Source organism: Danio aesculapii, chromosome 21 (genome assembly GCF_903798145.1).
Source record: "Danio aesculapii chromosome 21, fDanAes4.1, whole genome shotgun sequence".
In the NCBI taxonomy this organism is placed as follows: Eukaryota; Metazoa; Chordata; class Actinopteri; order Cypriniformes; family Danionidae; genus Danio; species Danio aesculapii.
In genome coordinates this window covers 14,792,382-14,809,924 of record NC_079455.1, presented here as the reverse complement: position 1 = coordinate 14,809,924, position 17,543 = coordinate 14,792,382, and the positions used below count along the sequence as shown (strand labels likewise).

The 17,543-nt window shown below is 37.5% G+C and overlaps 1 protein-coding gene across 1 annotated transcript; it reads right to left on the bottom strand.

The window, feature by feature from the left end:
- Positions 1-1,371: 1,371 nt before the first annotated feature.
- On the bottom strand, positions 1,372-17,267 carry trpc2b (transient receptor potential cation channel subfamily C member 2b). The gene is made up of 13 exons (XM_056446892.1): positions 17,253-17,267; positions 13,305-13,997; positions 12,954-13,163; positions 12,677-12,841; positions 11,380-11,554; positions 9,068-9,268; positions 8,808-8,970; positions 6,317-6,409; positions 6,037-6,229; positions 5,836-5,963; positions 4,552-4,627; positions 4,275-4,392; positions 1,372-2,570 (listed from the first exon to the last, which is right to left on the bottom strand). The coding sequence occupies exons 1-13, from the start codon at positions 17,265-17,267 to the stop codon at positions 1,372-1,374; spliced, it is 3,429 nt and encodes a 1,142-aa protein (XP_056302867.1).
- Positions 17,268-17,543: the final 276 nt, after the last annotated feature.

The window sequence follows — 17,543 nt, the reverse complement described above, 5'->3', positions numbered from 1 at the left end:
ATTGACTGTAGACCTCTGACTGTCTCGAGGCACAAGGCTGGGGAAGGTTACAGAAAAATTTCTGCTGCTCTGAAAGTTCTAATGAGCACAGTGACCTCCATCATCTGTAAGTGGAAGATGTTTGTAACCACCAGGACTCTTCTTAGAGTCTGGCCAACCATCTAAGCTGAGTGATCGGGGAAGAAGCCTTAGTCAGGAAGGTGATCAATAACCCGATGGTCACTCTGTCTGAGCTCCAGCATTCTTCAGTGGAGAGAGGAGAACCTTACAGAAGGACAACCATCTGTGCAGCAATCCATTAATCAGGCTTGTATGGTAGAGTGGCCAGACAGAAGCCACTCCCCGCCTGGAATCTGCCAAAAGGCATCTGTAGGACTCTCAGACCATAAGAAACTAAATTCTCTGGTCTGATGAGACTAAAACTGAACTCTTTGAAGTGAATGCCAGGCGTTATGTTTGGAGAAAACCAGGCACCGCTCATCACCAGGCTAATACCATCCCTACAGTGAAGCATGGTGGTGACAGGGGATGTTTTTCAGCAGCAGGAACTGGAAGACTAGTCAGGATAGAGGGAAAGATGAATGCAGCAATGTACAGAGACGTCCTGAATGGAAACCTGCTTCAGAGTACTCTTGACCTCAGACTGGGATGACGGTTCATCTTCCAGCAGGACAATTAATGGAGTGGCTTCACAACAACTCAGTGAATGTCCTTGAGTGGCCCAGCCAGAGCCCAGACCTAAATCCTATTGAACATCTCTGGAGAGATCTGAAAATGGCTGTACACCGTCGCTTCACATACAACCTGATAGAGCTTGAGAGGTACTGCAAAGAGGAATGGGCAAAAATTCCCAAAGACAGGTGTGCCAAGCTTGTGGCATCATATTCAAAAAGACTTGATGCTGTAATTGCTGCCAAAGGTACATCAACAAAGTACTGAGCAAAGGCTGTGAACACATATCAACATGTGATTTTTCAGGTTTTTTAAATTTTTAATGAATTTGTAACAATTTCAAAAACCTTTTTTCACATTGTCATTATGGGGTATTGTGTGTCGAATTTTGAGGAAATAAATCAATTTAATCCATTCTGAAATAAGGCTGTAACATAAAAATATGTGGAAAAAGTGAAGCGCTGTGAATACTTTTCGGATGCACTATAAATAACCAGGAGGAAGCCCTGGGCTCAAGGATCTCCAAGCTCAGGGCTCTCTCCCAGGACAGCATGCCAAACCTGCAATCAGTATCAGGCATTCGTTAAGTGTAAACTTTTGAACTCTAGTTATCCTGCTTGGTGTGAAAGGCCGATATGAAGTTTGTCATGATTAGATTATGATTTAATTGTAAATATAGTAAAGGAAGCAGTTAAGGGTTTAAGTGCTTTCAGCTGAAGGGTTGAATTCTTGAGAACCAAAACCTGTGTCTTGAGAAATATTGCTGCCGGTCGGAGATGATGCCTGTTTCTCAGTGAAGCTGAAAGTCCTGTCCAGCTTTTCTTCAATTCTCTTTGATAGGAAATTCACCAGGCTGGTCTGATTCAGGTCAAACTTGATTCCGTAAATGACGACTTCAGCGTCCTCGTTGGCATCTTCACTTGCTTCGTTGCTTTCCTCAACACCCGTTCCTCCCTCGTTTAATTCCTCAGTATTTTCTTCGAAATTCCTCCCCAGCTTTTCTTCGATCCTCTTTGTTAGGAAATTCACCATGGTTGTCTGATTCAGGTCAAACTTGATTCCGTAAATGACGACTTCAGCGTCCTCGTTCACATCTTCACTCACTCCGTTGCTTTCCTCGTTATTAGCTCCTCCCGTGTTTAATTCCTCTATATTTTCTTTAAAATTACCGCCCAGCTTTTCTTCGAACCTCTTTGCTAAGAGGCTAACAATGCTTGTCTGATTCAGCTCAAACTTGTTTTCCTCACTGACAACTTCAGCATCTTCACTCGCTCCATTACTTTCCTCAACATCTCCGCTTACATCTGTTCCTCCTCCATCTAATTCCTCCACATTATCTTTGACCGTCATCTCCAGCTTTTCTTCGATCCTCTTCGATAAGAAGCTCACCAAGTTTGTCTGTCCAAAATTAAACTTGAAACCCTCACTTATGACTTCAACTGCATCTCCGTTACTTTCTTCCACATCTCCATTTGGATGGGTTTCTTCTTTGGTTTCCTCCATAAGGTTCTGATCTACTCTGTTTCCGCTCTCAGCGTCTGGACTGGACTCTATTTCTATGACTATTTCATTGGTGTCATCAATTCCCGTCTCCAGAGTGTTGTCTATTTGTTCCTCAGTGCTCTGCTCTTCTTTCCGTTCCTCCTCTGGTTCTTCTTTGGTCTCTGCTGGCTCTAAATTGCGCACAGTCTCCTGTAACGGAGGAGCCGGTCTTTCATTGTTGAAGTCCTTGAAGTTGTTTTTGGCTCCGAGGATGTACTTGCCCAGGAAAGAAGAGTCTCCTGATGGGTCTGCTTTGGTGTTGCCTGAGTAGTTGAACAGGTTCGAGTGGATCTGCTTCATTTCCGTGTGAAGCTGGCTGATCACTTTGCTCAGCTCCGTGATCCGGTTCCCAACGTCTGAAGGAGAGACATTTCATTTCAATTTTGCAGCATGAATATAGGGAAACACTTTTTTGATGGTGGCCCCACTTTATGTTAAGCGGTCTTAGCTACTACACTGTAAAAAAATAATTAGTGGACTTAATTTAAATGAGTAGACCAGTTGCCTCAGAATTTAAGTGAATGAACTATGTCCATAATTATAAAAATTAAGTTATACAATGGGTTTACTCACTTGTTCAAGTAGTGAACTTGCCGCAACGAGTTTAACAATCTTTTTTTTTACAGTGTGTGTTTTTTACAGTGTACTGTATTTACGCAAATATTATAACATGTAATTATAATATACATAATAAAAATATATGTGTTATAAACAGAATGTACTTATTTTGTTTATATTGTATTGCACTACGCTTCTGGTGCTATTGAGGTGGGATACAGGAAAGTTTATGGACAGATTTAGTGGTAGGGGTTGGTTTAATATTTGGTTGGGGTGTACGGAATGGATTAACAGTGTAATTATAAATTAATTACAGATGTAATTACATGCAAGTATTTTTCATTATTATATATTTTTATGCATCACATTTTAATCCATAAAATCCATTTTCATTCCATAAAAGTCTTCTTTAATGTTCTACTCACTGATGGGGAGTAAATTGAAAGCAAGATACATGATCAAGGGTTACAGTTTTGGGTGCACTACAAAAAAAGCTTATCTTACTTGGATTGTTTGTCTTGTTTCAAGTAAAAGTGATTAAGTGAAATTTTCCTAAAAACAAGCTAAATAATATGCCAGTAAGGTAAGAAAAATAATCTTGTTCTTCCCTTTAAGATTATTTTGCTGACCCGATTGGCAGATTATTTGGCTTGTTTCACAAAAAACTCACTTATTTTTGACATTATTGCTTAAAACAAGACAATATTTTTTGCTGGTCTAGAAAATGCATCTTGATATAAGACATGTTTGATATTTGGACTAAAAACAAAACAAAAAATCAATGTAAGAAAAGCTTTTGCAGTGTGAACGATCCCTTAAAGTAATTATCTTGTCATTTTCCTGTTGAAGAATTCATGTAAACAAAGAAAAGACCAAACATTAAATAATTCATAATACCGACAACTTTTCATGTCTTAATGAAACAAAAGGAATCTGAAAGTAAATAAAAGACAAACTGTGCAGTTTAATATAACTACCACAGAACTAAACAACCAAGCTTTGATTATTTTGCTGTTAATAGATCCTTTTCACATTTCCGGGTTTCTCAGTAGCGGAAGTCGTCATAGTTGGTAAAACTTAAAGTGCAGTGAATGGGAGAATACAACAAATAATTTGTTTACAATCTTATTTGCTGAAATAATAAAAGAAAAATGCCCCGATGGTGTTATCAGGACTTAAAAAAGGGAAATAAAATAGTGTGAGATTTTTTACAGTCATTGTGTGAGACTGAAAACGGCAGACAGAAGAGAGAATAATGTCATATTTACTGTTAATTCATACGGTAATTCATTTTTTGTCATTTGAAGTAAAGATGATATAATATATACAGAAATATAAATAATGTACATGTGTCTTTAATAAAACGTACATGTTTTTTTAAAATCAAAATATTACAAATTTTCAAGGAATTGAGATGCTGACGACTGTGAAACGCGTCATAAAAGGGTTGTGAAAAGGGTCCATGGTGTAGCTTAAACAAAACAAGCCGAAGAGAATCAAACCTTTGCGTTTTGTCTCTTCAAACTCTCTCCTGGCAGATTCGATGTAGCGCTGCACCAGAGCGCGGATCACCTGCTGTCTGTAGGGAATGCGGTTTTCTCCTGAGCCTCCTTCATCCTTCTGGAAAACACCAATAGAAAACGAGCGTTTCATAAAGCATCATACACATTTATTAGACATTCTCAAGCAAAAGTTACGACTGAATGTGCTGACTGAGGATGTTAGCCTAAGTATGTAGGTTAAGACTAAGGGAGACTAAGTGAATAATGTCCAATGTACCATTGATGCTAGCGGAGGATAATCTGGAGCAGAGTTACAGTTGAAGCAGCAGCAGCACATCCGCTTGACGATTCCTCTTTAAATAAAAAGGAAGTTATTAAAAAAACACACAAAAAAACTATTAATAACATTTTTGAACCTGTTTTCTACTTAACAATACAATTAAACTCTTTATACACTCTTTATATACCAGCATTTTTAAATAGGTCTCTCACTGGTCACAGCCAATTTAGTAGCAGAATTTATTTATTTTGTAATCAAACGCAAAAATTTAATTTTCAAACCTACAAATCAATAGACATTTAATTACTGCATTTTACATTTAGTTAAAGGTAATATTAAATCCAAATTAATATATATATTGATATTTTAGTGTCAAGTATATAGCAATGCTTAATATTCTAATTTAAATGAAATGTAATTAGTCATAATAAATCACTTTCTTAAATTGACAAGTTTTAATGTTTGCTCAATCTGTGTGTGAATCTGTTATTCATTCATTCATTTTCCTTCAGCTTAGTCCCTTTATTAATCAGGGGTAGCCACAGCGGAATGAACCACCAACTCATCCAGCATATGTTTTACTTTTTTTACATTTAGTAAAATGTAATTAAATTAAATTATTAACCAACGAATAGCTGTGTAATTAAGGAATTTTAAATGTAGTTCAATTTTATATTCAATTATCATAACTCACATCTGAAACAAATAAATAAATAGTTATGTTTATTTTATGTTGTTTAAATTTAGTCAAATATAATACAAATAATAAATATCACTGACAAATAAAACACTGAGAAAATCATTAAATCAGTTTGCTCTACGTATTTTAAATGCGGACCAATGAAAAAAAGATCAAAATTGTATCTTTATATTTTAATATTGATATATAAATCATTTAATTGGTGTATTTTACACTGTTCAATATGATAAAGTAATAAATCACTTTAGAAACTGACAAATATATGTATCTTTAATATATTTCCAATATATTAAATACAACAAACATGTAATCACTATTAAAAATTAAAAATGGTAGCTGTGTATTGAATGCATTAAATTAAACAACAAAAAAATGGTTAAAGACAATATAAAATAAATTATATCACTTAAAAAATGAATAAGAAACAGTTAAAGCATATTTATAATATTAGATGAATGTAAAATAATCATAAATTATTCATTTTAAAATAATTGTAATAAAATGGCTTGTTTTATTATTATTATTTATTATTATTAATATGATCTTTCATTTTATTTTATAAAGAGCTGAAAATAATCAACCTCAAAAGATAGAAGACAGCCTTTGGAGACGGGATGACGTTGAAGGGCACAGGCATAGTCAGTCCTTCTCTGAAGTAACTCAGGTAAAGCTTGGAACGCGCAAATTTCCACTCAACATCAGCATCATCCTACAAGAGTGAGCAACGTCGGTGAAACAATCAAGCTGCATGCATCTGTAAATACATATTAAAGTGGATTTACCTCAATTTTCTGAAAAGAGTTGGTGATCATGGCAATGAGCATGTTCAGAAGCACAATGACAATGATCAGCGTGTAGATGCCATACAGGATCCTCCCAACAAACTCAGCCAAAGCGAACGACGGCATGTCTACATACTTCTGGTCAGCCATGCCAAACATGGTCCAGAAGAGGAAGCTGAAGGTTTCATTTAATCTGCCGACCCAAACGCCATTGTTCAGTATGATTTTTCCACAATCACATTTTATGATGGTTTTTCCATTTAGATTAAAGGCTACATACCTTCCGAGATTTGGGGAGATAATATATGGGACATAGATATTGTTGATGCCACAGAGAAATGCAGTACCGATGATCACCAAAATGAACATGAACCTGGAGAGAAAAATACAAGTGTTGTGTAAATCACTGAAGCTAATTACTGTTTTACTCATTTCTGAGTGACAACAGCCAAAAAATCCACAACTGCGTTGGCAAAATTTCCTTGCCATGTGTACAGATGTTTATTACATATTTAAATGAGGATCAGAATTATATGTATGCGACTAGGTGAGGTGCAATAAATCACCTGAAAAGAGATAAGAATTGATTCATTAGTGCTGCCAAAGCCTTCATTCATTTTTTTGGCTTAGTCCCTTTATTAATCTGGGGTCACAGTGGAATGAACCGCCAACTTATACAGCATATGTTTTTAGCTCTGAGAAACATCCATAAACACTCATTCACACACATACACTATGGACAATTTAGCCTACCCAATTCACCTGTAGATGTCTTTGGACTGGGGGAGGGGGACCAGAGCACCCGGAGGAAACCCACGCGAATGCAGGGAGACCATGCAAACTCCACACAGAAACGCAAACTGACCCAGCCGAGGCTCAAACCAGCGACCTTCTTGCTGTGAGGCGACAGCACTACCTACTGCGCCACCGCGTCACCCTCTGCCAAAGTCTTGCTAGGAGAAAAGTCTATAACAAACCTAAACCTAAATGACCTCTATGTCTTAGAAATAAATGTAGGCTTGTGAGTTGTGGAGGCTTTGATACTTAAAACACTCGCCGTTGTACTATTAACAAAAGGAGGGGCGACTCAGAGTAACTGTCATGACGAAACAGTGGTGAAGTAGTCAATGCGTGAGGTCGCTAAATGAATCAATTAAAAGATTGTGGATACATTTGGAGGACACTGATGACAATGTTAGCTTTTTAATACATATGACTATATTTTACATATTTAAACTAACTGCATGCTTAATACACAACATTATATAGAATAAAATTGAAAAAAGAATTGAATTAAAAAGCTTTAATTGTTTTTCCTCAAGTTAAAAAACCCTACATTGACTCAGATTGGCCAGACTAGTCTCCAAGTCAGACATTTTTGTTTGTGGAGCTGTGCGAAGTTACAAAAAAAGCAGTGCACAGCAACAGCAACAGTATAAATGCTGTCAGTCAAACCCTGATCCAGCCCAAAGCAAACTTCCACCAACAATGCAATGACATCACATTCAGCCCCATAACTTGCAATCGCATGAGGGGTGTCTTGAAGGGGTAAGGTGCCCTAATCTCACCATCTATGTACCTCATGGGTCAGTACTTGGACCATTTTCTTCTCTATCAAGTCTTGTCATTCAGAAACACGCTATGCTGCTGACACTCAACTCTACCACTCATTCAAAACTGATGATCCGACGATTACTGCTAGAATTTCAGCATGTCTGACAGAAATGTCTAGTTGGAGGAAGGATCATCACCTCCAACTTAACCAAGATAGAACTGCATGTGATTTCATCTAACCCATCACTTCATCACAATCTTTCCATCCAGCTCAACATATTAAACATAACTCCTTCCAGTCAGAAACTATGGAGTTTGATTATCAGATTAGCATCAAACAACTGATGCAAAATTACCACTGGTTCTACTCCCAATGACAATGTTAAGTAAAAATGGGGAAACGAAAACGCAAACGTTTGAAAATGGATTTCAAAGTGCATGTTTTAAATGTTATTATTTACTTGCCAAGGATATAACTGATGAACGGAACAACTAGAAATGAAAATACACACTATGAAACTTTAAAAGTATTAAATCAAATTAAGCAAAATGACCACAACTAAGCTTAAAATGAAAAAACATATAAAATAAAGCAAGTATTTTTTAAGTGCATTATTCCGAAAGAAATTGCTTTCATGTGCAAGTTACAGTGGAAACGCACATGGAAATGTCACTGGCTGGAAATGATGTTCTTCCAATCATACTATAACATGAAAGGCTAAACATAATATTTTTACTATTATTACTTAGCAATAAGGACATTTAATAAAAGAAGAAATGCAGGACTGAACAGAGCTGAACTGTCCCAAACAATTAGGACAATTGGTCACTGAAATTACAGATCTGTATGTGTGCAACCTTTTATAAAAAGACTTGATCAACTACTGGCATGATGTTTTTACTACACTGCTGTTCTGAATGACACTGATAAAAAACCATCAAGGCATTAAAGACCTTATTTGGCACAATTTTCTTGCTGCAACTCTCTGATAGGTGAAATTTCTGTGCTGCATCATGGGAAATGTAGTTTCAGCACAAACTCCATTACCCAAATACACCTGTTTTATAAATAAGGTGAATTATCTCAAACAGCCTGGTTTAAAATCAGCGTATACAATTGATTAACAGCTTCAGAGCTCACAACAGCTGTCTTTAAAGCTCGATATTGTTAACAATAACTTTTTTATGAGTTTATTTAACACAAAACAGTTGAATACCTCATCATGTCATCGATCATCTTTCCAATGGAGATCTGCAGTGTACCAAGAGACTCGTGTGCTGGAAGGATGTATGCCAATCGAGTGAAGCTCAGCATGCTGGTGACGGCAAACAGCACCTCAGAGATGAACTGCGGATCCTCCTGATGCCACTTGTCACGCACTGTACAAACACAAACACATGACTGTAGCACTAGCAGGTCAATCAGCTGTTTTAATGGAGGCTAGATCGTGACTCTTAGAGCGGTGTTTTCTCTCACGGGTGTCGGTGAAGTAGACACACTCGTCCTGATTGTCTGGTAACTGGCAGAGGAAGTGGACCTTGAGCATGATGACCAATCTCAGGGCGAATGACGCCAGATACATACTGAGAACCATCACGTCCAGACAGTTCCACCAGTCCAAGAAGTAGCTCCTCAAGCCTTCGATCCAAACCTCCTTACACTCGAACCAGAAAAAACCTGCATGGAGTACAGTTCCCTCAAATGTATTCATTTACTAAGACAAATAAAAAGTCATTTTTTAATTAAAGGTTTAATTCACACAATAATAAAAATGTGGTTATTCATTTTTCTTCCTCATATCTTTCCAAACCCCTGAGACCTTCGTTCATCTTCAGAACATAAACAAAGATATTTTAGATGAAATCCAAGAGCTCTTTCATCCTCAGTAAACAGTAAATGTTTTATAGGAGCCATATTACCCTGCAGGCACAGGATGTCAACATGACATCATATTGACGTTGTACCCCAACCTCTCAGGCCCCACGTTGGATTTTGTTTGGAAATGAAAATCTGGTTGACGTCAAAACCATACGTCAGGCTGACATCAATTTCCAACGTCCAACCTAAAATCAACCAAATATCAAAGTCTAATCATGTTACACCTTGACGCTGTGTGGACGTTACCACTATGACATCTATCAGACGTTGGAATTTGGTCACTTTCCAACACAACCAAAAATCAACCAAATATCAACGTAATTTGACGTCATTATTAGGCATCAAAATAACGTTGTCCTTAGATGCTGGCTAGACATTGAATTTTGGTCACCTGACGTCACGACCTAAATCTAAGCTAATATTATCTTATGATGTCGTGTGCCTGCTGGGTACTTTCATTAGTGAATATTTGTTCATCGATTGGTTTGGTCTTTTCATGGAGACGTATAATGTTTGGTCACATGGGCATACCTGGCACCTGCTAGAGGGAATATACATAGCACACACTTTGAAAGGATTTGGGTACCTATAATTTTTGTTGACCACAACAGGTATCCCACAGCGCACAACAGACAATCAACAGCTTGTGCTACACACAATTTACTGCCATAATGTGTTTGCAAGTAAGCTTGTTTCATTCAGATTCTCATCCTGTCACAGTTTATATACTCTTAACAATTGTGTACACATGTCTCTAGATGTATTTGCAAACAGAAGCCAATGTCATATTAAAAAAGTTTAATATTTACATCTTGGTCTCAGGTTGATTACAGCGTGTCATACAAATAAGGGACCAATTCTCTACTTCTTTAGGTGGATCATAGTAGTTGCAACAGATCCTGACACGTTCAAAGTCCAGAAAAGAAACCAAAACATTGTGAAATGCTTTCTCTGTTTCACATCAGGTCAGGGTGCCCATTTACAACAGGAAATTTGACGTACAGTATTTTCCATTACAGGCAGTAGACAAACACGCAAGCTATGTATTGCCCATAGTAATAAAGTAGTTTTACAGAGATTTTGGGTGCACAAAAATGCTCTTGGGGTTTCGTTTGATTACAGTTGAACCACGGAAGTCACATGGAATGTTTTGGCAGTATTTTTGGTTCCTTTTCTGGACTCTGAATGTCTTTGAAGTGTTACTGTCTATGAAGGATGAGGGAGCTCTCAGATTAATCTAAAATATCTTAATTTGTGTTGTGAAATGAACGAAGTTCTCACCAAATTCGAACAACATGATGAGTAATTAACAGAACTGACATTTTTGGGTGAACTAATCCTTTAAACTGCAAAACTCACGAGGAAACAAAAGAATGTGGTGAGTAATTAATCAAATAATTTTCAATGTTGGGTGAACTAACTCTTTAATGTATTTTACATTTAACTAAAAGTAAAAATAAGAACAAATAATAAAGGAATCATTTCAAACTGAGAAAAAAGTATAAGCATTTATATTATAGTTATTGTTAGTGCTTATTATATTATGATATTTCAATTATTAGATTTTTGGCAAATGTAACTATAAAATAACAAACAAATAATTGATACATTTAACTGTAACTTGTGTTTAATTTAAAAATAAATATATAATTTGTTTATTTTGTTTTTTTACCGACGATTTTTTTAAGCTGAACTCCCAGTCCTTGGTAATGAACTACATAATGTTTTTTTTTAATTGCAGAACAAAGTAAATAAGCTTTAAATTTTCAATGAATTTTCATATACATAAAATGTATATGAAATTAAGATTATATCATATTTTTGGAATATTGAAAGTTGAAGTTCCTGCAGCAAAGTAAAATGTACACCTTAGCATTCAATTTTCATGATGTGTACTTTATGTGACCTACCAACCACCCAGACCATGTGGAAGGAGTTGTGCAGGATGGTGTGCTGACGCGTGGCAAAGCTTTCCCGATAAACCTCCATGGCGATGGACTCCCCCAGCAGGGTGATCAGGAACCACATATATGAAGCTGAATGGAGCAGGAACTTGATCACCGGGATCTTTAGAATCTTTCCCAACTAAGAAGAAAATGAGATGATTTACTCTCTTGTAAAAAATCTGAAGAACTGAGTTTAAAATTATACAATTTATGCATATACAGTACAGTGTCCTCCAACAATATTAGAACCCTTGGTAAATATTGTTTAACTTTCTAACATTTTGCTTAAAATATTAACCTATATTGATCTTAAATATCTTTGTTAAAGAAAAAACTCCCATTTTTTGGAAACAGATTCATTTTACACTGTTAAACAGTTAAGTTTTACCATTTTTGAATCCATTCGGATCTCCAGGTCTGGCAGGAGCCCTTTTAGCTTAGCTAAGCATAAATCATTGAATCAGATTAGACCATTGTCATATCTTGCTCGAAAAAAAATCTAAAAAAAGTTTAGATAAATTTGCTTTTTAAAGTTTAATTTTTCTTTATTTACATTGTGCACTATGACAGACAGTAGCTATGTTTCTATCGACCTATTTTTATGGGCATTTTGAATATGCGCATAAGCATACATTTTAAAAATATGCATAAAAAAACGTATGTGCATAACTGAGTAGGATAAACATTTTATTTGAAAAGACAAAAATTACGCAAGAATGAGAGTATAGTTCCTATATAGCAATATCAGTATAGAAAGTAACTTTTCATTTTCCAGACACAGAGACTGGCTGAATGGATTCAAAAATTCTAGGGGACTTGTAAAATGGGCATATTAACAAAAAAAAAGTGGAATTTTCCTTTAAATATTTATATGCCGCTATTCAAGAAATAGCAAAAAAAAAAAAAAAAAAATGGCAATTTCCACCACCAGGGCAATAATTGAGAAAGTACAGTCAACGGGAAGTGTTATGAATCAGCCTGGAAGAGAGGATGATAGTTTCAAATGCCCCAAAAATCTACAAGAATCACAGATGCAAAGTTTTGGTTTGGGAAAGTCCAGAAAACTACAATCACCACCACAAATTGTTTGAAATAGTTTCAAGAATAAAGCCTCAACTCTTATCCAAAGACAAACTGAAGTGTCTTCAGGTTTTCGGTTAATGTTTTGAGCAAAAGATCAAAAGGTTAAACAAAACACCTTGTTTGCTCAAATTCATCAAGGTTGTCAATGCTATTGGAGGGCACTGTATTTGATGAATACCTTTGACTTTGGTGCAATCCAATAGATGAGGCAGAGGAAGGGCATAGTCAGGAAGATCCCAAAAGACACCAGGAGCTTCCAGGACGTTCTGCTGCCCCTCCAGCCAGAGAGGTTACCACACCAGATGGAGGAGAGCACCTGCTGGCAGATTGGGTGGGCTACAAACTGCAGAATGAACAATGTTTAGTTGAACGCACATAAACTACACTGCAGTTTGGTCTGGTTTTTTTTTGGAGGGGGGGGGGGGGGGGGGGGGGGGCGTAAAAGCTTGTCCTACTTGTTTCTGGTTGTAGTTGACAGCGAGCCTCAGGCGGGCTAGATTTGGAATGCCCTCCTCAAAGGTCTGGTGGTCCAGCTCATCTTCACTGTCCTCATCTCGATCTCCACAACTGTTCAGGATGGTGGTGACCTCGCTCTGGTTCCGGCACATTCCCAGCAGCTCCACGGCAAACTCCTGGCACACCTGCTCAAGGCTGAGATACTGAGGCTGTAGGATGAACAGGAGATGGAGAATGTGAAAAATATGCCAGAGATCCAGATATTTAAAAGTGTCAAAAACAAATAAATTCAGCCACTATTTCTACTACTATAAAAACACTATTGTTTCTAGAGGACTGGTTTACACCACCTTAAACTCTGGTTCCTTCTTAGACAGCTTGCGGAGATCCCGGCTGAGCCGAAAGGCACTGAGCATGGCATCTTCTGCTGTGATGGACAGGTAAGCGCGGCTGGCAATACCTCGATACGTGTTGATACGAGACAACGAGAACTTGAGCAGATCGTACTGCCGTCCATTTGTGCACTCCAGACAGGCGCACGATATTTTATGTGGCCAAGGAATTTCGTGACCCTTCTGATTGAGCATCGTAACGATGTCATACAGATCCTTCTGACAGGCCAGAGTCAACGGCGTTACTCCAGGAGCAAACTGGGAATCATCGATGGAATGGTCGAAGATGGCCATAGAGAAAGAGCGCACGTCCATCTTGTTCCCCTTCTCTTGATCCAGCCGGTCCAGGAGACGTTTGACCACGCGAGGCTGGTTGGTGTCCACGGCCACCAAGAGAGCTTCATGAATCTGACGGAAGTCAAACTTGACCCCTTGGAGGAGGGAGGCCATGGTGTCCTCGTTGCCCAGTCGGATGGACAGGTTGAGAGCTTCTCTCCATTGCCTGTCCTCAGAGTCGTCCAGCTGGCGGATGATGCCGTCACCGGTCTTCAGCAGGGAAGACACCATGTTCAAGTTGCCCTCTCGAATGGCACCAAGGAGCTCCGGAGGGAAGCGGAACTTCTTGTTCACAATCTCGCGCCATTGATCTGGCTATTTGAAGAAGACACAATTCATTTTCACACAATTTTCAAAAAAAAAAAAACACTTACTACTTCTAGGTCTGAAAAATATATAGTTTCTGCATCAATATCGCGATGTTTGCAGGTTGAATAGGGATTATAGTTGACCGGGCGCCACAGATGAAAATGCATTTGATATGTGAAGTCATTGCAAAGTTTAACCATAAAAAGTTACCAGCACATGTTTTTAAAACCTGTTACAGTAAGCATTTCAAGCCAGATTAAAGCATTCAGACACAATAAATTATAATACTTGTAACTTTAAGAAAGATGAATTAATTAATTGTATTTAATTATACAGGGGTTGGACAATGAAACTGAAATGGCTGTTTTAGACCACCATAATTCATTCGTATTGGCCCTCCTCCTTTTGCAGCCAACACAGCATTAATTGGCCTTGGGAATGACAGATCCAAGTCCTGCACAGTGGCCAGAGAGATTTTGAGCCATACATCTTGCAGAATAGTGGCCAGGTCACTACATGATGCTGGTGGAGGAAAAGATTTCCTGACACGCTCCTCCAAAACACTCCAAAGTGACTCAATAATATTTCCATCTAGTTACTGTGCAGGCCATGGGAGATGTTTATCTTCACTTTCATGTTCATCAAACCACTCAGTCACCAGTCTTGCTGTGTGTATTAGTGCATCCTGATAGACAGCACCGCCTTCAGGATACAATGTTTGATCCATTGGGTGCACATGGTCCTCCAGAATAGTTCAGTAGTCCTTGGCACTGACGCGCCCATCCTAGCCATGTCTATTGACCCTGTGGTGCTCCCAATTAACAGTTTTGGTGGAAGCAGGCGAGTTGAGGTGCACATTTAATTCTGCAGTGAATCGGACAGCTGTGTTTTTGTTTTTTGGATACAACCCGAGTTAGCATGTGGACATCCCTTTCAGACAGCTGGTTGTTGTGCACACAGTTAGTCCTGTTGAACGTGGTTTGACATCACCCTGGATACCGTGGTTCTTAAAACATCACAAAGACTTGCTGTCTTGGTCACAGATGCGCCAGCAAGGCTCTTTTGAACTCTGATATATCACCCATAATGTGTGCATTGCAATATTTAAATAGCAAAACTGTACTATACTTTACTAATTAAACCTTCAGACTCTGCTCTTCCTGGTGGAATGTGCAATCCATGAAGATCGGCCACCAGGCTGCTCAAATTTAGCTGTGAAACCTCCAACGCTAAATTGGCCAGTGTTTCAGTTTCATTGTCCAACCACTCTATAAACCAATATCATGAAGACTATAGAGTGTTATATTGCTTTTTTTCCAAATAGAGCTATTCAACTCGTCTAATGAAATTATACCTAATATCGCAATATGTATCGCACAAAAGGTATTACATTGTGAGTTTTTTCCAAAATCGTGCAGCCCCAATTACTGATGAAACATACAACTGATGAGCCAAAATATTATGACCATCTGCTTAATAAGCAGTTGGTCAACCCACTGAGGCCTAGACCTGTCGGTTGCAAGGTGGAACTTTTTGATCTGGAACATCCCACTGATGGCTCAGTCGGAGATCTGAACTCCTCTTTAAGTTCGTCAAACTGTTCCTCAATAATGTTTACATTATGACAGGGTGCATTATTCACAAGTCACCAAGACGGATGCTCATCGTGCCCAAACCCTCCGACATCTTTAGACTACAGCTTTGCATCTTTTCTCTTTGGCCAGAGGAAAACTGGTCCATCAAATGATCCTTGGTTTCTCCCAAGGGTTGTTCTCCACTTTCACCAATTGGTGGACTTTTGGTTTCTTTTTTCAGTGGATCGTCCTTTAACAGTGACATTTGTATTAAACTGAATCGGTTTCAATTTAACTGGTAGTACGCAAGCATTTGTCCTCTAACCTGCTTCCTGCCTGATTTGCTAGAAATCTTCCACAATCTGAAATACTGTTATGCTTTTTTATCATTTTTTCCCCATTTATGTAAAGCTACTCTGAACACAATCTACATTGCAAAAGTGCCGTATAGAAGAGGTGAAGATGACTTGACATTATTCTGCTGAAAGATTCCACTTCATCCAGTGAACACCTTTGTCTTTAAGCAGGATGGTCTGCACAATATTTTGGTGTAGTATGTATTAATCAGATTTAAGTCTACATGAATAGCCGGACACAGCCCAACAACAGTCGGTTTGTCCCATTTCAGTCTTCCATTGATCAATTTTCACCTCTGGAGCAACCCACAAGCCTTGCTTTTTCAGAGATACTCTGATCAAGTCATCTCGCCATAACAATTTAACCCTTGTCAAAGCAACTCCTATTTTGATTTGCAGGCTATTTGTCCTGCACCTAACATGTGGTTATATTAAGCCACTGTTTGCTTATGATCTACTCAAGAAATTAATGTTGTTAGAAGATGATGATCGGTATTGGCTTTATATGTGTTTGGTCATAATCCTTTGGCTCATCAATATATATTACTTAAAAAATTAAGTAAAGATCCCAATTAAAAAGATTAATTAAAAAGATCACATTTAAGTCCCTATTTAAAATATTGCTTTTAACATCAAGTTTTGGAATAGTAATCTTCAGGGGTCCAAAACTCACAAAGGGGCTTCACTAACAAGGGGGTCAAAAAGATGGCTTAAAAGGATTTAAAATGAGATAAAACAACGTAACATTTAACATTAAGCAAAATAAAAAAATTAAAAACAAGTTGCTCGCTGACATTTTTATTTTATTTATTTTTCCAACTGTAGTTTTAATTAAAAAGATTCAATCAAGTCTTGGAAAATAGAATTTTAAAATGAATTTACAGAATAAGAAAAGGCATGGAAATGAATACAAATGTTAAAAAGTCATAATTATATTTAAATTAACATTTGTCTAGTAATGTCAAGCTCTAAAATGCTTTATTCGGTATTTGTATTGGTATTTGTGAGTATATAATAATAATAATAATAATAATAATAATAATAATAATAATAATAATCAACAGCAACTAGAAAAGTACATTTACTGATAATAAAAACGTAAACCCTGAAAACATTGAGGATTGAAACATCTCAAGTTAAATTAATTAAATATTTCCAAACGCCACTTTAATTTACTGTAAATTAAAAAACATAAAAATAAAAATGAGCAGGTTAGTCATTCGGGGCTTAAAACTTTGTACTTTTTCTATATTTTTACCACACAATGACTGATGCTGCACAGAACAAATTCACCAAACATTTCCTCACACTGAACATCACATATTTCTTACCGTGAGGCTTTCCATCTTCAGATGCGCTGGTGATATGAATGTTTCAGCTGGCTTGTATAAATGGCTCTCACATGTCCACTGTATTTCCAAAATCAGCTCCAAAAGCGAGTCAGTAAAGTAGTTTACGAGGCTCTAATCCTGAAGACTGAAGTGATTAAGGCAGTAGTCATGAGAGTTCACCCGTTTACCTCCACACGGCTGAATGATTTTATTCTCAACAAACCAAATAACAGCTATGATTCCCCACAGGACACCACCAATTAAATCGCAACCGAAACACTGTGTTGCGTC